This window comes from Dermochelys coriacea, chromosome 2, assembly GCF_009764565.3.
Source record: "Dermochelys coriacea isolate rDerCor1 chromosome 2, rDerCor1.pri.v4, whole genome shotgun sequence".
Classification (NCBI taxonomy): domain Eukaryota; kingdom Metazoa; phylum Chordata; order Testudines; family Dermochelyidae; genus Dermochelys; species Dermochelys coriacea.
This window is the reverse complement of record NC_050069.1, coordinates 157,205,243-157,222,395: the sequence shown is the minus strand read 5'-3', so window position 1 is coordinate 157,222,395 and position 17,153 is coordinate 157,205,243. Positions and strand designations below refer to the sequence as shown.

The 17,153-nt window shown below is 41.9% G+C and overlaps 1 protein-coding gene and 1 long non-coding RNA gene across 2 annotated transcripts in view; both read left to right on the top strand.

The window, feature by feature from the left end:
* Positions 1-17,153, top strand: part of LOC122458852 — a 523,493-nt gene that overhangs the window by 401,902 nt on the left and 104,438 nt on the right. The window lies entirely within an intron of this gene.
* The window catches only part of TGFBR1 (transforming growth factor beta receptor 1), a 96,366-nt gene continuing 90,601 nt past the window's right edge, over positions 11,389-17,153 (top strand). Inside the window, exon 1 of the mRNA XM_038389767.2 lies at positions 11,389-11,845. Coding sequence (XP_038245695.1) covers positions 11,839-11,845 — 7 coding nt within the window. The 5' untranslated portion in view covers positions 11,389-11,838. The remainder of the gene's footprint in view (positions 11,846-17,153) is intronic.

Genomic DNA, 17,153 nt, shown 5'->3' with positions numbered 1-17,153 from the left:
TAGGTCCATCAATGGCTATTAGCCAGGATAGGCAGGAATGGTGTTCCTAGCCTCTGTTTGCCAGAAGATGGGAATGAGCGACGGGATGGATCATTTGATGATGATCTGTTCTGTTCATTCCCTCTAGGGCACCTGGCACTGGCCACTGTCGGAAGACAGGATACTGGGCTAGATGGACCTTTGGTCTGACCCAGTAGGATCGTTCTTATGTACTGGGGAGGCCAATGATAGTTCAAATAAGCACTCGGAGGTTAAACTGTAGTGGATGATAAATTGAATGAGTCAACCACACTACAGCAGAAGCGACGCTGTTTAACATAACATTTCAAAAGAGACCATGCTACATTGTCTGGAATGAATGAGATTGTGTAGAAGACGCAAGATTATCCCTCTCCTCTGTACTGGTCAGGCTTTGTTTGAAGGGGTTCAAAACGGAGCTAGATAGATTCATGGAAGATAGGTCCATCAATGGCTATTAGTCAGGATGGGCAGGAATGGTGTCCCTAGCCTCTGTTTGCCAGAAGCTGAGATTGAGTGACAGGGCATGGATCACTTGATGATAACCTGTCTATTCATTCCCTTTGGGGCACCTGCCATTGGCCATTATAGAGGTCAGGATACTCAGCTTGATGGACCTTTGGTCTGACCCAATAGGGCCGTTCTTATGTTCTTATGAACTGCCTTGTATTTTGGGTGCAAATGCACTTTAAAAAGAGACCCTAACAACTTGGAAGAACTTCAAAGTAAAGCAATAGAGAAGTAAAAATAAGCTATTGGGTAACTGAGTCATGATTGCCACAAGTTGCACTGGTTTAATTAAAGGTGTTACTTTAAACAAATTTAATCCACTGCAACTGTTATAAATTTAAGATGATACATTGGTTTAGTTTGTCCTTATAAATGGTGAATTGAGCACATTCATTTTAGAAAAAAATGCTCATATGTGTCTCTTTATAAAAGGAGGTGACAAAATGGGGCGGCTCACGAAAGTCAAATGTGGCAGAAGCAGGGTCAATGATATCAGAAATGTAACCTTCATCTGGATTGAGTGACTGCACCAACAGTACCTTGTGGAGTCACAAAGGTATATTTTTAATCATCTGTTGAATGCGAGAGCAGGGTCCTGTGTGGCAATGATTTGCAGCTCTTTAGTCCATTTGTGTCACCTACCTTCAAATAGCACAAAAGTTAGGATGGTGGTGACTACTATTTTTAAGTGTTTATTTGGCATTTTAACATGGTTTATTACAGACTCAACTGTCCAAAGAAAAGAATTGTGAAGGACAATAAAATAAAGAAAGGTTTCAGAGTAGCAGCCGTGTTAGTCTGTATTCGCAAAAAGAAAAGGAGTACTTGTGGCACCTTAGAGACTAACAAATTTATTTGAGTATAAGCTTTTGTGAGCTACAGCTCACTTCATTGGATGCATTCAGATGATGAAGTGAGCTGTAGCTCACGAAAGCTTATGCTCAAATAAATTTGTTAGTCTCTAAGGTGCCACAAGTACTCCTTTTTTTAAAAAATAAAGAAAGGAGAAGAAAGATTATCAACAAATCTTGAGCTATCTAAACCACAGTTAAAGGGGAAAAAAGAAGATGCCTGGAAACAGATAGACATTTCATGGCCTGAACTCCCACTTTCAAAGCTATCAATATCTAAATTACTGCATAATCTATTTAATCACTTTAGGCGTACATTGTTAAGTCACATTGGATCTTATTTTTTTTAACAGAGAAGGTAATCATCTTCGGGGGAGATACCCTTAAGGTGAATTATTATGACAACATAGATAATAGAGGGTATCACATAAGGAAATATGAAAATCAGAGTCATTGGTTAAATCCTTTACTGCATTATCCACAGAAGTATTTTCTTTTGCCTCAAGATCACAGACAGAAGTTGTTTTCTGATTGAGGAGCCCTCTCACTTACTCAAAGCCTTGCCCCTCTAGATTGAAGGAGGGCTCTTCCTGGCTTACTGTACTACAAGTACATTTCCCAGGAAGCCACAGGGCTCTGACCCTCCAACCAGTGGTTGGTCCCACTGACCTAAGAATCTAAGCCCTAGATGGTAAGGATCCTATGACTCAAACTCAGAGTCACAGATTCATCAAGTGAGGAGACTCCTCATTAGAGTGGAACCAAGAGGCATTTCCTTCTTTTCAAGGGTTCTTTCCTTCAGGATACTGCAAAATATTATGTGGTCTCTTGTTGTACTGTTTATCATTAGTAACGCACCACTGTACCACTACCTTTCCTGGATGCACATACAGAGATGTGAGTGGTCTTGTCCCAACAGTGGCTCTCCTAATATTCCTCTTTCCACTTCCATACAGAATTGAGCTGTTCATTTCTAATACAGTTTACAAAACTTCCTGTAAGCTATCCCTAGCTCAGCGCCTTCAGAACCTTCCTGGGCCCTGAGCACCCAGAGATTTCTGAACTAGAAACTACTTTCTAAGCATGAGGGATTTTTTTTTTAATCAAGTCCCTCAACATGGCTTTTTCGCTTTCTGTTTTTGTTTTCAGACTGTGACAAGTTGACTTTGCTATGGCTCAACAAACCTGATTTGTGCCTGCCATTGGTCCCAGCCCAGCTAAGAGCCCAAACACTTTTAGGTTCCAGTCCTTCTTCCATACTTCTGATAGCTGCATATACATCCGGAGACTTCAAAGTAGTTCCTACAGAAAAGTTAGACCAGCTTGCAAGGGCAAGACAAAGTTCAACGGAAGTCTTCTGATATCCATTTGATTCTGCCTGAAAAAATTGCCAGGGTATGCAGCTGTCCTGGTTTGTCAGGAACCTTCCTTTTTAAGATGTCACACTTAACACAGCCAAACGGCCAATATGCCAAGGGCAGCGACGGGTCACATGAGTGTACCAAACAGTAAAGATTAAAAAAAAAATTAAACATCACTTAAGATATGTTTAAAACATGGAAAAGCAAATGCTATTGCAAACCATACACATGTGCAAAACATTGTCACTCACCTAGGGCATCAGCTAAAGCCCACTGAAGGCAAAAGACAAACTCCCATTCACTTCAATGGGCTTTGGAGTAGGCACTTAGGGAATTGTTTCATTAGGTCAGCCCTTTCTCCTCCAAGGTTCCTCCCTTTCCCAACCAACCAACCAATAAGAAACTTTGGCCCAGATCCTCAGAATGTATTTAGATGCTTAATTCCCATTGACTTCAATGAGAGTTAGGTACCTATAATACTGATCTGAGCCTTTGTTACTATAGGTGGCAACTAAAACTCCCTGCTAAACATGTCTAGCAGGTGGGCAAGGTAATGTATTTTATTGGACCAACTTCTGGGTGAGAGAGAGAAGCTTTTGAACTACACTGAAGGAGAGCTCTGTGTGAAGCTCGAAAGCTTGCCTCTTTTACCAACAGAAGTTGGTCCAATAAAAGATATTACCTCACCTACCTTGTCTTTAATCTCCTGGGACCAATACGGCTACACCAATATTGCAAACTTCTAGCAGTGGCAGTTCACGGCTGCCACTAGGTTTGGAAGGATTTCATTGATTTTAATATTTCATTAATTTTGACCAAGGATATGAACTGATGTTTGTTTTGCAGGTGAGGGAGGATGGTCCCCCCCATACATACACACACACACACACACACACACTCTCTCTCACACACCCTCTTTTAGACCTCATTCACAGTGCCCTTTACATGATGGGCATTGGTTACAGCTCACTCTCTCAGACCCGCTGAAGTGCACAGGAAGGGACTGCCCAGCAAAGCCAAGCCAAATAATTCAAAATTATGGATTTTCTCTTTTTAAAAAAAAACAAATTTAGTAAATTTTCTACCAAAAATCTGTATATGATGCAAACATCACATTTTGCAGGATTAAGCACTCAAAAGTTACGAAATGCCAGCGTTAAGATTGCACATACAAGCTTAATACTGCCACTTTGTATGTATGCATTAAAATACAGCCTTTTATTACATGATAGCATCCAAATTTTACCATAGCTATAGGTGGTATGAATGTAATGAACCCACCTACAGGGAAAGACTCCTGGAGCTCTAGCAGCAAAAGCACAAGACCCTACCACTTGGGCTGAAATAATTACAGTTATATTGTAACTCAGAGTTACAAACACCTGGGGAATGGAGGTTGTTCGTAACGCTGAACAAAACAGTTTGGTGTTTCTTTCAAAAGTTTACAATTAAACATTCACATAATACTGCTTTGAAACTTTACTAAGCAGAAGAAAAATGCTGCTTTTAACCTCCCTGATTTAAATGAAACAAGCACAGAAACTGTTTCCTTACCTTGTCAAATCTTGGTTTTAAACTTGCCCTTTATATTTTTAGTAGTTTACGTTTAACACAGTACTGTGTTGTAGTTTCATTTTTTGGGGGGGGGGGGGTCTCTGCTGCTGCCTGATTGCGTACTTCCGATTCCAAATGAGGTGTGTGGTTGACCGGTCAGTTTGTAATTCTGGTGTTCGTACCTCTGAGGTTCTATTGTACTTCCTGAGCTGCAGGATTAATCTATTTGGGTCAACCATTGAGAGTACATCTACACCATAAATTAAGGTGTGATAGTAGCACAGTTATGCCTACCCACACTCGGGCGACGAGTTATATGAGCCCGTGGTGCCCATGCTCCAGCAAATTCAGGGCCCCATGGGCCCTGTTCCACCAATGTTCAGGGCTGGATCTCTCCCCCAACCCCGCCTCTTGTCCCTGCGTATCTCCCCCAGGACTTTCTGCCACTCCCATGTGCCTCCCCTGAGCGTTCCTGCCTCACCTGTGCCCTGGGCAGTGGGCGGCTGCCCCCTGCAGCTCTGTGCTGCGCTCCCTCGCTGGCTGGCTGCTTCCAGCTAAGGAAGTGGCACTGGCGGCAGGCTGACTGCTGAGCCTGCTGAGGGAGGAGGCCCAGCAGCCTGGCAGCCCTCCACCCCCGGCAGATGACTCCGAGGGGGCTTATCCTGTCTGGATCTCCTGGGCCCTCCCCTGGAGCTCGCTGCTGCTGGCGAGGAGAAGGCTGGGGAGAGTCCTCCTCTCTAGCTCCAGCCCCAGGGAGCCTGCCTGCTGCACCACAAAGTTTCAACTCCTCATCCCCGGCCCAGCCCCACCCCAGAGCCCACACCCCCAGCCTGAGCCTTCACCCGCCCCTGCACCCCAACCCTCTACCCCAGCCCTGAGCCCCCTCCTACACCGTGAACCTCTCATCCCTGGCCCCACCCCACAGCCCCCACTGAATGGTGAGTAATCACTCGGGGGGGGGGGGGGGTTGTATTACCATTCCTGTCCCCACATTTTCCACAGGCTGTCTTCATTATGGAAAATATCTCATTGCTGTGGGTGAGCAGGGAATCAAGGGAGGTTCTTCTCCAAGACTGCAGCTTCTGCTCTGGCCCTTATGCGACTCACCTGTGTACAACAATGGTCCCCTTCCCCCTCTCTCTGACAGCAGAATGGCAAGGGAAAGTTACCCTTAATGGGGCAAGAAACAGAGCAGCTCTGCCAAAGAACCTGTGGCAGTGGATTGCCTAGTATCTCCATGAGAGTTTTGTGGAGATCTCTGACACAGACACCTGTGATGTGAGGGAGTCAGTCTACACCCTGTTCTGCTGCTCAGACTAGGCATGTAGTGGTATGCGCATCATACAGACACAAGCCTGCTTTCTGCAACCCTCCTGCCCCCAACAACTCGCTTCAGCGATTCCCAAAATCAAACCCACTCATGAGGAGCTTCCTCTCCTGTTTGGTCTCCGACAGCTGTGACTGGCTAGTCTCCTTCGGGGTACAGAAGAGCTCCTGGCTAAATGCATCTCGGACCTCCGAGTCATCTTCTGCCTCTGGGTCCCCCTCCATATCCTCGCCAAGATTTCCTACTCCTGGCTTGGTCCACTCTCGACTGGCATGCAAGCCAACGAAGTATCCACAGTGGCCTTCACGGTGGAGATGGGGCCGCTGCCAAGTATCGCATCCAGCTCTTTGCAGAACCAGCAGCTCATGGGCGCAGCACCAGAGAGTGATTTGCCTCCCACGTCTTGTAGGAGGTGCTCCACAGCTCCTTCACTTTGACCCTGCAATGCAGTGTGTTCCAGTATGGCCCTTTCCTATCATGCATTGTGAAATCTGTCCATAGGTATCATCATTCGTATGGCTGGAGCACAGCTGAGACTGGACAGCCTTCTCTCCCCAAATGCTGATGAGGTCCAGCAGCTCGGTATTGCTCCAAGCGGGGGATCGCATCGTGCATGGAGCATGGTCACCTGGAAAGATGCGCTGAGACCACTGCACGCGGCACCAAGCAAACAGAAAGGGGACTTTCCAAATTCTGAAGGAATTTAAAGGGTGGGGCTCATAGTTGGTCACCTGAGGGCAGGGTAGTACAGTTCAAACCGATGACCAGAGAGGCAAAAACAGGCATTGTGGGACACCTCCTGGAGGCCAATCACAGTGCTGTAATCAACCCGGGTGTCTACTACAAAAAGCTGCATGCCTCGTTGGAGTGTTTTGGGTTTTTTTACAGTGCTGCAACTGCACAGTTACTGCACACGAAGTAGCTTGGCAGTGTGTACACCTCGGGAGATACAACACAGAAAGCTGTTTTACTGCGCAGAAACTTGCCAGTGTAGACAAGGCCTAAGTCCAATTTGGCAAAGTGGCAAGATAGACTGGACAGCCTAAGCCTTAAGGGGACTGTCTGTGACTCCATGATAAGACTGGTTATAGTGATCCAGGAGCTCGCATTTATTACTGGGTTCGTGAAATCTAATTATAAAACATATATTCCAATTCCATGCCAATTCCATGGATGATCCAGGGCTGGAGCACCCATGGGAGAAAAAAATTAGCAGGTGCTTAGCACCCACCAACAGCCAAGCTCCCCTCCTGCTCACCTGCAGCCCCCACCAATCAACTCCTCCCCCACTCTCAGGAGGCTCCAACTTCAACAGTGCAGGAGGTGCTGGGAGGGAGAGGGTGGAATGGGGACGGGGCATGCTCAGGGGAGGGGGCGTTGGGGGAAGGAGCGGAGTGGGGCGAGGATGGGGATGGGGGCTTGAGGGAAGGGGTGGATTGGGGATGAGGCCTGGTGCTGCGCGGGGGTTGAGTACCCCCAGGGAAAATTAGAAGCCAGCAGCTGTGATAGAACATACCACTAGTTTGAGGTGTCTGTCCTGTTTTTGGCAGTCTGCTCTGAGGTAGGCACTCACAGTCATGAGCCATACTAGGCAGCATGATCCTCAAGACCCTTACGATTTTTTACAAGCTCAGTGAAAATCTGGATCAATCTTGTCATCCGCAAAACGTCCTGGTCTACAATGAGCCACTGTTGGATGATAGTGGCTCAGAAAATCTTGTAGGCTTTCCTGTACATCTGCTCAGCACAGATAGGCTTATCCTTATCTGCTGACTTTGTCAAAAATCTTGTGTAGTCTCTGTAACATGTTTTATGGTGCCAGACTTCAACTGTCACATAATCTCACCTTTGTATGTGAATGGCAATGCTTTTATCTTCTTTAACTCAGCATCTCTTTTTAATTTTCCTGCACGGGCAACCTTAATTCTGGCATTTCCTAATTCCTGAATGCTTACTTTGCAAACGTAATCTTTTTAATGTAGTTTTTGTATTTGTAACTTATAAATGTTTTAACTATATACATTGCTTTTTATACGTCCACAAACTTTTTAAATCTTATCTACTCCCATTTCACAGTAACCTGCTCCAAAATATTAAAAGACATTCCTCCTCAGCAAGGCAAACAAAACAATTTGGGTGTTTCTATTTCTAGCCATTTTGGAGAGCTGAGGAATTAAAAAATAAAACATATTAGAATAATTTTGAAAAAAATACATTACAGCTACATTTGCAAAATACCATAAATTTAAAACTCTTTGTCTGATCTTTATCAAAGTTCCCAGAAAAAAACTACGCTGGGATGAGATGCAGTAGTCAACTTCTCAGGAAGATCAATTTCTTATTTAGGGGAAGTAAGAGGAGTATTGAAAGTTGTACTTTTAATGAGCTAGCTTCAACTTTAGATATGGAATGGCTACCGTCACTCTATAATGTTAAACAAAGGTGCCCCTAGAAAGGAACCTGAGGACACCCAATTGTTAACCTTTTGCCGTAATGAAAATTGACCATTTATTCCTACTCTTTGTTTTTGGTCTCATAATCACTTCTAATCCATGACAAAACTCATGCCAAGACTACTAGAGTTCCTCAATCAAATGAAAGCTATACAAATGGAAAAGATATATTCAATCATCCACTTGCACTTTATTGCCTTTCCTGTGAAGGAGTTTCCCCTACATTCTTAAATCTTTTGTCAGATCTGGTTTTAAAAGTCCCAGATGATGGCATTTCCACCACTTCCTTTGGGAGATGAATTCTATTTTTTTTTATAGTCAGTTAAAATTTTCCATTTCTTGATTTCATCCTATTATTTCTAAATCCTCTCTACATGACTTAAGTGACCCATTTTCAGCAATGGCTCACACTGAACTAATGCTGAAAACAGTTTATTCACTAGTATGGATGTGAAAAAAACATTTTCAGCACTGTTGCAGGAAGAACTCTTGACACTCATTTCCACTGATGTTGGACTTGGTTCCAAAGTTTCATGGACATATTTCTATTGGTTTTAGGTTCTGTAAAGATCTTGTTTTAGCAACATTTAAGACTGGAGCCAGGTTTAAGTTGACAGTGTCTCTGCCTTCACTGGTCAGTTGTTGCACTTCTTCAGTATGGAACAGGAAATACTTATGGCAGCAGCAGCAGCAGGAGACTTCAACATCCTTTCAGACTTTATTGGGAGAGGAAATCACAACCAAAGTATAAATGTCAACATTTCCTGAAGTCTGTGATTGATGAGAAGTTTGACATAAACAGTAGTTAACATTCAAAAATAAAAATACTAAAAAAAAAAAAAGCTGACACCCATGTTTTGAGTTCCAATGTTTCATGATTTGCCATAATAAAGAATTATTACAGTAGACCAGTACAAATGACTTCAGGATCTGTAATCTTCCAAGCACCACCTTCACCCAGTGCCCACCTGCACTCAGTAGCCATAAGCCATGGAGTGATATGGCTTCCAATAAGGCCATTGATTTTGACCTGTGTATCAAAAGCTATCAAGTCACTCAGCAATAAAGTCATGATGCAACTGCACCTGGAATATTACATTCAACTTTAGCCACCATGGCCAAGATACTCAAAGATATGTAGGTGCCAAACTCCAATTGATTTCAGTGGTAGCTGGAGGCTAAATGCCTTTGAGGATCTCAACCCATCTTACCAGAAAAATATTGACAAACTGGAGGAAGTTCACCAACAAAAATGATGATGGGGGTAAAGGGACTGATTTATGGAGGGAAGTTACACAAGTATAACTTCCCCAGGAGATGATTAAACGAATGGAGGATATGATAAAAATACAAAAATAACGAAAGGGTATTAATACCAAGGAGGGTGAGGGGTTATTTGTTGTGATACAGAGAGTAAAACTAAGGTTTCATCTAAACAAGCAAAAGGACAAGTTTCTGACAACAGTTGTCTGCAATGGGTCCTGCTGAACTGATTTGAAAATGGTTTGACAAAATATTTTCAGCACCATGACAGAAAATATTGAGACTATTTTTGGTGTTATTTGCTGCTCACGTCATATGCATTTCCTTTTTTTTTCTTTTTTCTTTTTTTTTAAAACACCCAAGGAGCTAGAGCTGCTGAGAAAAGTTAAAAGTATAACTGTCAAGTCAAATTTGCCCAAAATGTAGTTGCAACCTATATGGTGCAAAATTGGGAACCTGAAAGTAAATCTAACTACAAACAAAAGTGAAGCTGCCTTCAAAGATTTTCATTGCCCAAGCTCTGAGAAATGAAAAAAGGAAACAAAAACTATAAATAGGCACAAGAACATGGGATTTTAAAATCTTTCAGTTTTAATAATCTAAGCCCTCAATCCTACACTGAGCTCTATGTTGTCAGACACTAGATTCTTGCAGAGCCCGACTGAAACCTTAGTGCCACTCATTTACATGACCACACAGTTTTTTTTCCCCTACTTGGGTAGTCAGCAGAGTTTAAACCAAGAAGCTTCAGAGGTACAGCACTGATCTTGTCTACTTGAACTGAATAAACAATTTGCTGGGGAAGTAGGCTGTTAATCTTTGTGTAGGAATAGAGAGATTATTTTACCTCTATTTGGCACTGGTGCAACTGCTGCTGGAATACTGTGTCCAGTTATGGTGTCTACAGTTGAAGAAGGATAATCATAAATTGGAGAGAGTTCAGAGAAGACCTTGAGAATAATTAAAGGATTAGAAAGCATGCCTTCTAGTGATAGACTGAAGTTGCTCAATCTATTTATTCTAAGAGAAGATTAAGGGGCAACTTGATTACAGTTTACAAGTACCTACATGGAGAACAAATATTTGATAATGGACTCTTGAATCTATCAGAGAAAGGTGTAACATGATCCAGTGCCTGGAAGTTGAAGCTAGACAAATTCAGACTGGAATTAAGACATACATTTTTAACAGTGAGGGAAATTAACCAGTAGAACAATTTACCAAGTGTTGTGGTGCATTCTCTGTTACTGGCAATTTTTAAATTAATAATAGTGGATGTTTTTCTAAAAGATATGCTCTAGATGACTCCTTTCTGGCCCTTGAATCTACATGGACAAGCCACTAAAGGTCACATACCATACGCTTCCTCACAGGATTACAAAACTATTTGTGAGACTGCAGGGGGATGTTGAGTATCCAGATTCTTGGGGATTTGTTCCTGGCTCTGGGAGCTGTTCTTGTGGGGTCAACGCTAGTTATAGAGATTATAACCAAGCACACAGGTTTGGCATATCTAGCCTGAAAAGCAGTGGGGGTGAGAGTTGAGTCTATCATATTAGATTCCTGTATTCTATTTCCAGCTGTGCTTGAAATAACCTTGTGCAACCTTTTAGTCACTTGTAACTTAGTTACTTCGTTATTTGTAAAAAGGAAGCAATGATAGTTGCCTGCCTCCTAGAGTAAGGATTTGAAGCCCTGGTTAGTAATCAAAGTTGTGAATTGTACAGAAATAGTAAATGCACTCAGTAAAACAGGGTGAGAGCAGAGCCCCTTATTTCTTAGCTCCCACCTTCAAACACCATTCTCTGTGTCAAAGGGTATTCTATGGGGAAAGGATCTTTTTCAGATACATGCATGAGATTTTACCTGATCTGTGGGTGTAATGTGGTAGCCTGCCCCTTTCAAGGCTAGAGGCTTGGAGCCAACCAGTACTGTCCAATGACTCCTGCCTGCCACATGTGGCTTAGGGTGCATGGTTTAATTAGTAGAACCAGCTGGATACTGAGGAGATGATTGCCCTATAAAGAGCAGCCGGATCAGCTAAAGAAGTTATTGCTCAGGGAGGAAGATGACTAGAGTCAAGTAAGGATATAAGATTATAGAAGAGGACTCAGGTTTTTTGGGAAAGGACTTTAAACAGGGAAGGCCTGGATAGGGATTTGAGAACTTTGGGAATGATTTTGTTTATTGTAATGAAGTCCAGCCCCAAGGTAGAATTCCTGATGATGAATATCATTGGATGAATCCCTGGTTGTTCACAAAATAACATATTTTAAAGTAATCACTGTTTTTTGGCACCAGACAAATGTAGGCTAGGATGCTTTCAACATCCAAAGCATTCTGGCTCAGACAAATCCTGCTCCATTTTGATCTTGGTCTGAGCTGTCACAACCTGGATATGTTGTGTGCAAAGTGACTCAATACTGAGCAATGCCTGCTGAAGGATGTTTGTACTCTAAGGAAACTACAACTCAGTCCTTTGTCCCAGCCATACTGGAGAAATGCCAGGTAGGACAATTTCACTCTAGCCTCAAAATACTCTAGTCCTTATAGTAAGAATGCAAGTTAGATGTCTTGTATATGTGCATTACGGTAGTTGTTTCTCATTTTGAAGAGCCTTTCTTTAATTCATTTATTTTCTAGGGCTATGGTTTAAAAAAATATTCCAAATACTTATGGTAAAATTATATAATAAACATGTATGAATATACCTTTTTACAGAAGAATGAAAGACAGTCCCTAACAGAGACCTTTGCTCTCCACCACAACAACTAATAAATTTGGGATCCATCTATTGGAAGCAACGTCTAGATTTGAGACACCATCTCACAACTATTCTATCACTAACTTGCCTCTGCAAGTTTAATCTCATCTATTTGCCTAGCTCCTTGTTAGCTTCAGCATTGTAGCAACTGTTAATTACTGTAGTAAATCACAGAAAATAGATTTGTTAGACAGCCGGAACTGAAGTCCTATAGGATTTTATAGACTAAAGCAGTATCTTGAATTACAACTAGAACCAAACACATAGAAAACTAGTGTTGAAATACTGGAGCAATAGGTTCTCATTGATAAAGAACATGTAACGGGTAGGTAGCCTCACTGTGAGCCAGCTGTAGCTTCTGAAGAGTCTTCAAGAAATGCACCTGTTAGAACACATTGCAGCAATCCAATCTAAAAATAACAGCATAGTTCCCTGTCATGAAATTTAGGGATAAAGGTACTCTTTGCTACTGGAGGAAAAAAAGGATCTGAGTGTACCCCCTCAATTTATGTACTTGAGGAAAAGGTAGGGTATCCTAAAAATTGGTGGAGAACAAACTACCCCTACTATAATTTTAATATCCTTCCACTTACCATTTAACTTCACCCCCATTTTCTCCAAAAAGTGCTTTAATCAGCTTGAACTTATCTAAATTTCATTCTTGACTAGGTATTGGGTAAACACAGGCACCCCACTATTTGGGTTGGATGAAAATGAGAAACCATGCTGAGCATCAACAACACCTAAACTCAGATCAACTTGCCCTCTCCTACAGAGGTATCCTGTACACACAAAATGGAAAGGGTGACAAAATGGAACTTTCCAGAACCCTACACAAGAAATCCATCATGAGCAATTGCCCAAAAACAGTCTGTGACCTCTGAAAGCACAGAACCACTGAAGAGCAATACTGCCAATCCTAGCTAGGGTTTGCAGACAAGTTAACAAAACCTTATGGACAGTAGTAACAAAAGTTGTTGACATATGTAAAAATTTCAGAAAAGGATTTTGGCCCAGATTCTCAAAGTATTTAGGCACCTACATCCTATTAAGTTCAGTGGGAGTTTAAATATGTTTGAGGATCTGGGTCTGTCCTAGGGTTGGCTGGGAGAGAGTTAATCTTCTCTCTGGGGGTAGAAGAATAAGCACAGCTGCATGTCTTGAGTGCAGAGATTGCAGGGTAGCAGGGCTAGGACAGCTGTGGTGAATTAGATATTTTTGCCAATTTCCAAGTTATAGGATTAGTTAGCTGTCATTAGGAGGCAGTGCTGATGGTAGGTGAATGCATCCTTCTTCCCTCCATATATATAGCTGTACAAAATGTTGTTGTTAAAGAACTTTAGAAAACAGCCTGAGGAAGCTTTTTTTAAAAAAAGCAAAACAAAACAAAAAAACAATGTAAAAAAAAACAAACCTCTGATGTTGATCAGGGTTCATTGCTGGTTTTGCTCTAGCTCTAAAAAGCTTCGATGCATCAATCAGATTTCAGGACCTTGCAATATTAGCCCCAAACCTGACTATGGCTTGTTGGAGACAGATACAGGCTCCTGGATAATGTCCAGACCAGAATTTAGGGGTTTAATGTAATAGGGGCTGTGCATGCTCTTTCCTATGAGCTACTCTGGTTCTGCTCCCTTTCAGCCAGAAATCTCCCTGTGTTCTGCACTTGATTTATTGAAACCTGCTGCCATGGAAGGAGAACTTGAAATTCAATAAGCTTGCCAAGTGCAAGAAAGGTATTCTGTTCTAATTGTGGGCCTGGTTATTCTTACTGGGGAACGTATGAACTGTGCTGCTGAAAGGACTGAACCCAAAAGGATGTTTTAATTTCTTGTAGGATGTACCCACTGCTGTTGGATCTTCAGAAATTCTAAAATCATAGTTGGGTCTAATCTGAAGCTATTTGAAGAGTGTGGGAAAGCTACCTGTCTGGCCTTGAAAACTGCGCTTCCAGTTTTGACCTGGTATTGAGCCAGGCAGTCTGGTAACCTGGTACTGAGATTGCTTTTGACTGGATGGTGATCCAGACTGCTTATAACCTATATTTCATAGGACAGAAAGTGTCCCCTCTTGGATAGAAGCCACTTATTCTAAGAAGGTTACCGTTCGCCATGGTCAGAATTGAGCTATTAGTGCAATCTCAGGGTTACAGTAGCCACATAAACCCTACAAATGGATAGCTAGAATCAGACCCCAAGCACTTCCAAGCCTCCTTGAGCTCAGCATATTAGTCTGTCTCCACTAGTCCTCCACATGTTAACTGGCCGTTTTGATTACTCCTATGATTTGGAGTCCACTCCGGGTAGATGTTGTACCTACAGTGGAATAAACTGGAACTGTAATTTACTACTGGCAGTAACAACGGTGGAAGCAAAACACTTGGGCCCTGGCTATGCTAAAGCTTTCCACCTTGCTACTACCAGGAGAGTGACAACCAATACTGTTTTTAAAACTTGTAATTCCTGCTTTCAGTGGTATAAAGCATTACACTTGGATACAGTGTATGTGCTCATGCAGGTATCAATCTCTACAGTAGTTTGGTTATAGGAATTTACAAGCTCAAAGCTGAAACAGAAGCCTGTAAGCTTGAATGGCTTAATAGCTATAGAGCAAGGGTCATTGTGGGTTGTAAATACAGCAAGCTGCTTAGCAGCAGACTAAGAAACTTACAGCATCTTAATAGCTTCACAAATCCATTAGCTCGGAGTAAGGAGATTGCTAGCTGTAGATGCCAAAGGATTGTGCAAGGAGGGAAAACCTCGAAAGGTCTGGCTCATTCTATATGAAAGAACTGATAGTTTGCTGGGGGAAATGATGGAGACACTTATCTGAGCAGCCCAGTTAGTAGTTCTGAACTAAGGACTTGAGAAAATTCACAGACCAATGTTCTCTGAAGGACTTGAGTTTCAGTCCAATCTTGGGACATATTTGACCATCCAGTAACTGAGAGCTTTGATTAAGTAGATTTTGGGTGATTCACATCTGACTATAGTTTTAGGCACTAATGTGACAAATCAGGTAGTGTTCATAAACTTTGCAAAGTCAAATAATTATGGATTTTTCTTTTATAAAGCAATGGAGTTAATGTAAAAAAATGAGTATTAATGTAAAATTAATTTGGCAAAATCAAGCACCCAAACACTATATATTCAGAAACTTGGTTTCTCCTGTTAACTTGGCCACATTGGACATATAAGGGACAGTCAGCCGACTGACCCAACATCGTCATGACCGATGCAGAAAAGAAGGTCCTCATGGTAGACGTGTCAGTGCCATTTGAAAACAGGTCACAGGCCTTTCACGAGGCCTGAGCATGGAAGGTGCTGAAATACACCCTGCTGGCTGACACCCTGAGAGCCCAGGGTTACAAGGTGCAGATCCATACCCTGGGCTCTCAGGGTGTTGGCCAGCGGGGTGTACTTCACACGCATGGGACCCCCACAACAAGCTGGTACTGAGAGCATGTGGAGTCGGTCAACGCTATGCCTGGCTCATGAGACGGCTCATGGTGTCCAACATCATCAGGTGGTCCAGAGACTTCTACATGGAACACATCACAGGACGCCGACAGTACCAGGTTGCGTAACCAAGAATGCCGACCAGGAAAATAACCCATTTCCTTCCTTGATGAACCAATAACACACCCCAGGCATGTACTTATTCGCTACACCAATACTGACTTGGACTCTTAATACATTCCATGGGTGGCGTACCCGAGCCCACTTATACACTGACGCTTTAAAAACTCCCACACCCTAATCTGGATCTATGCTGGTTATGTGATATGTATGTACCTCATGACTCTTGTAACCGATACTTGCAATCCCCCATAACCCAAGCCCGACCCCAGATGTACAGTACCTTCCCTCTTAACTTGTGTAAATTTTATTTTAAACATTAACTTTAATAAAATGTTTTCTTCCTGTATTTCTTGTTAAATACAATTTCTATGCATTAATCAATTATCAATGCATCATATAAAATAGGATGTACAACAAAGCCAATTAACATTGCAGGGGAAATTTTCTTAAGTTAGAGTGCTTGGTTTCATGATACTAATACCCTCTTGCTCTGATGCTAAATGTGCAGACCTTACCTTTGGAAGGTGAATTCTGCATCTTGCAGTCAAGTTGACTTTTCAGAATTCTCTGAGTCAACACATGCCCTGATATCTATTATACATAGGTATTATTTTGTAGTTTTCAGTGTCCAGAGTTAGTTAAATTTCCTGCTATCTTGGGTTTCCTTAGTCCTACATTCTTAAAGCCAAGAGAGAAAAATGTTGAGTGTTTGTATTTTAAAGAAAGCAACCCAGAAAAGGATTTTTAAATAATATCTTTGATCTGAGTCCATCAGTACCAGGCAGCCTGACCGGTCTTTCTTATTTTTTTTCCCCCCTACGTTGTCACATTGATTCTTTCCACAATTGGTTGTAATTTAAAGTTGTGTGGACTTCCTTACTATACTCTTTTCCTGAGCTAATTTCTTCAACCAGAATTGAATCTTTTATATAGAACTGAAGTCACAAATTCTTTCTTCTCTATCTGCTGGTAAGAGGTACCCAATGTCAAAAATTGATAATAGGGACTAGGGAGAAACCAAATTAGTGGTAAGTAAAATTCAATAGTAATGAGTTCAAAATTATCATGAATCTTTCCTGTTAACATGTGAATGAGTAAAAATAGGGAAGCTTCTAGAAGCCAGTAGAAATTTACTACAAGAAAGTACTGGAGTCCCTGATTACATGGTGTCTCTGAAACAACTGGCATTGAATCTGGAAAAGGACTTTCCTCTTTCTATTAAAATAATTTCAGGAGCCCTATATCAAGATATTGGCATAAATAGCTGACCAATTTTCTTGTGTAGCATATCTTGGTTTTTACCATTTTGCTTTACTAGTCATGTTGTATGTTCAATTATTTTTTTAGGTTGAGACTTACATTTCTTATTCCTATTTGGATCAAATGCAAGCCACTGAACTTGCTTCCAAAAAAACTTGTAAGTTTTCTCTCTCTCCTCAGGTTTTAATTGCACTAGCAGATGATGAAACCA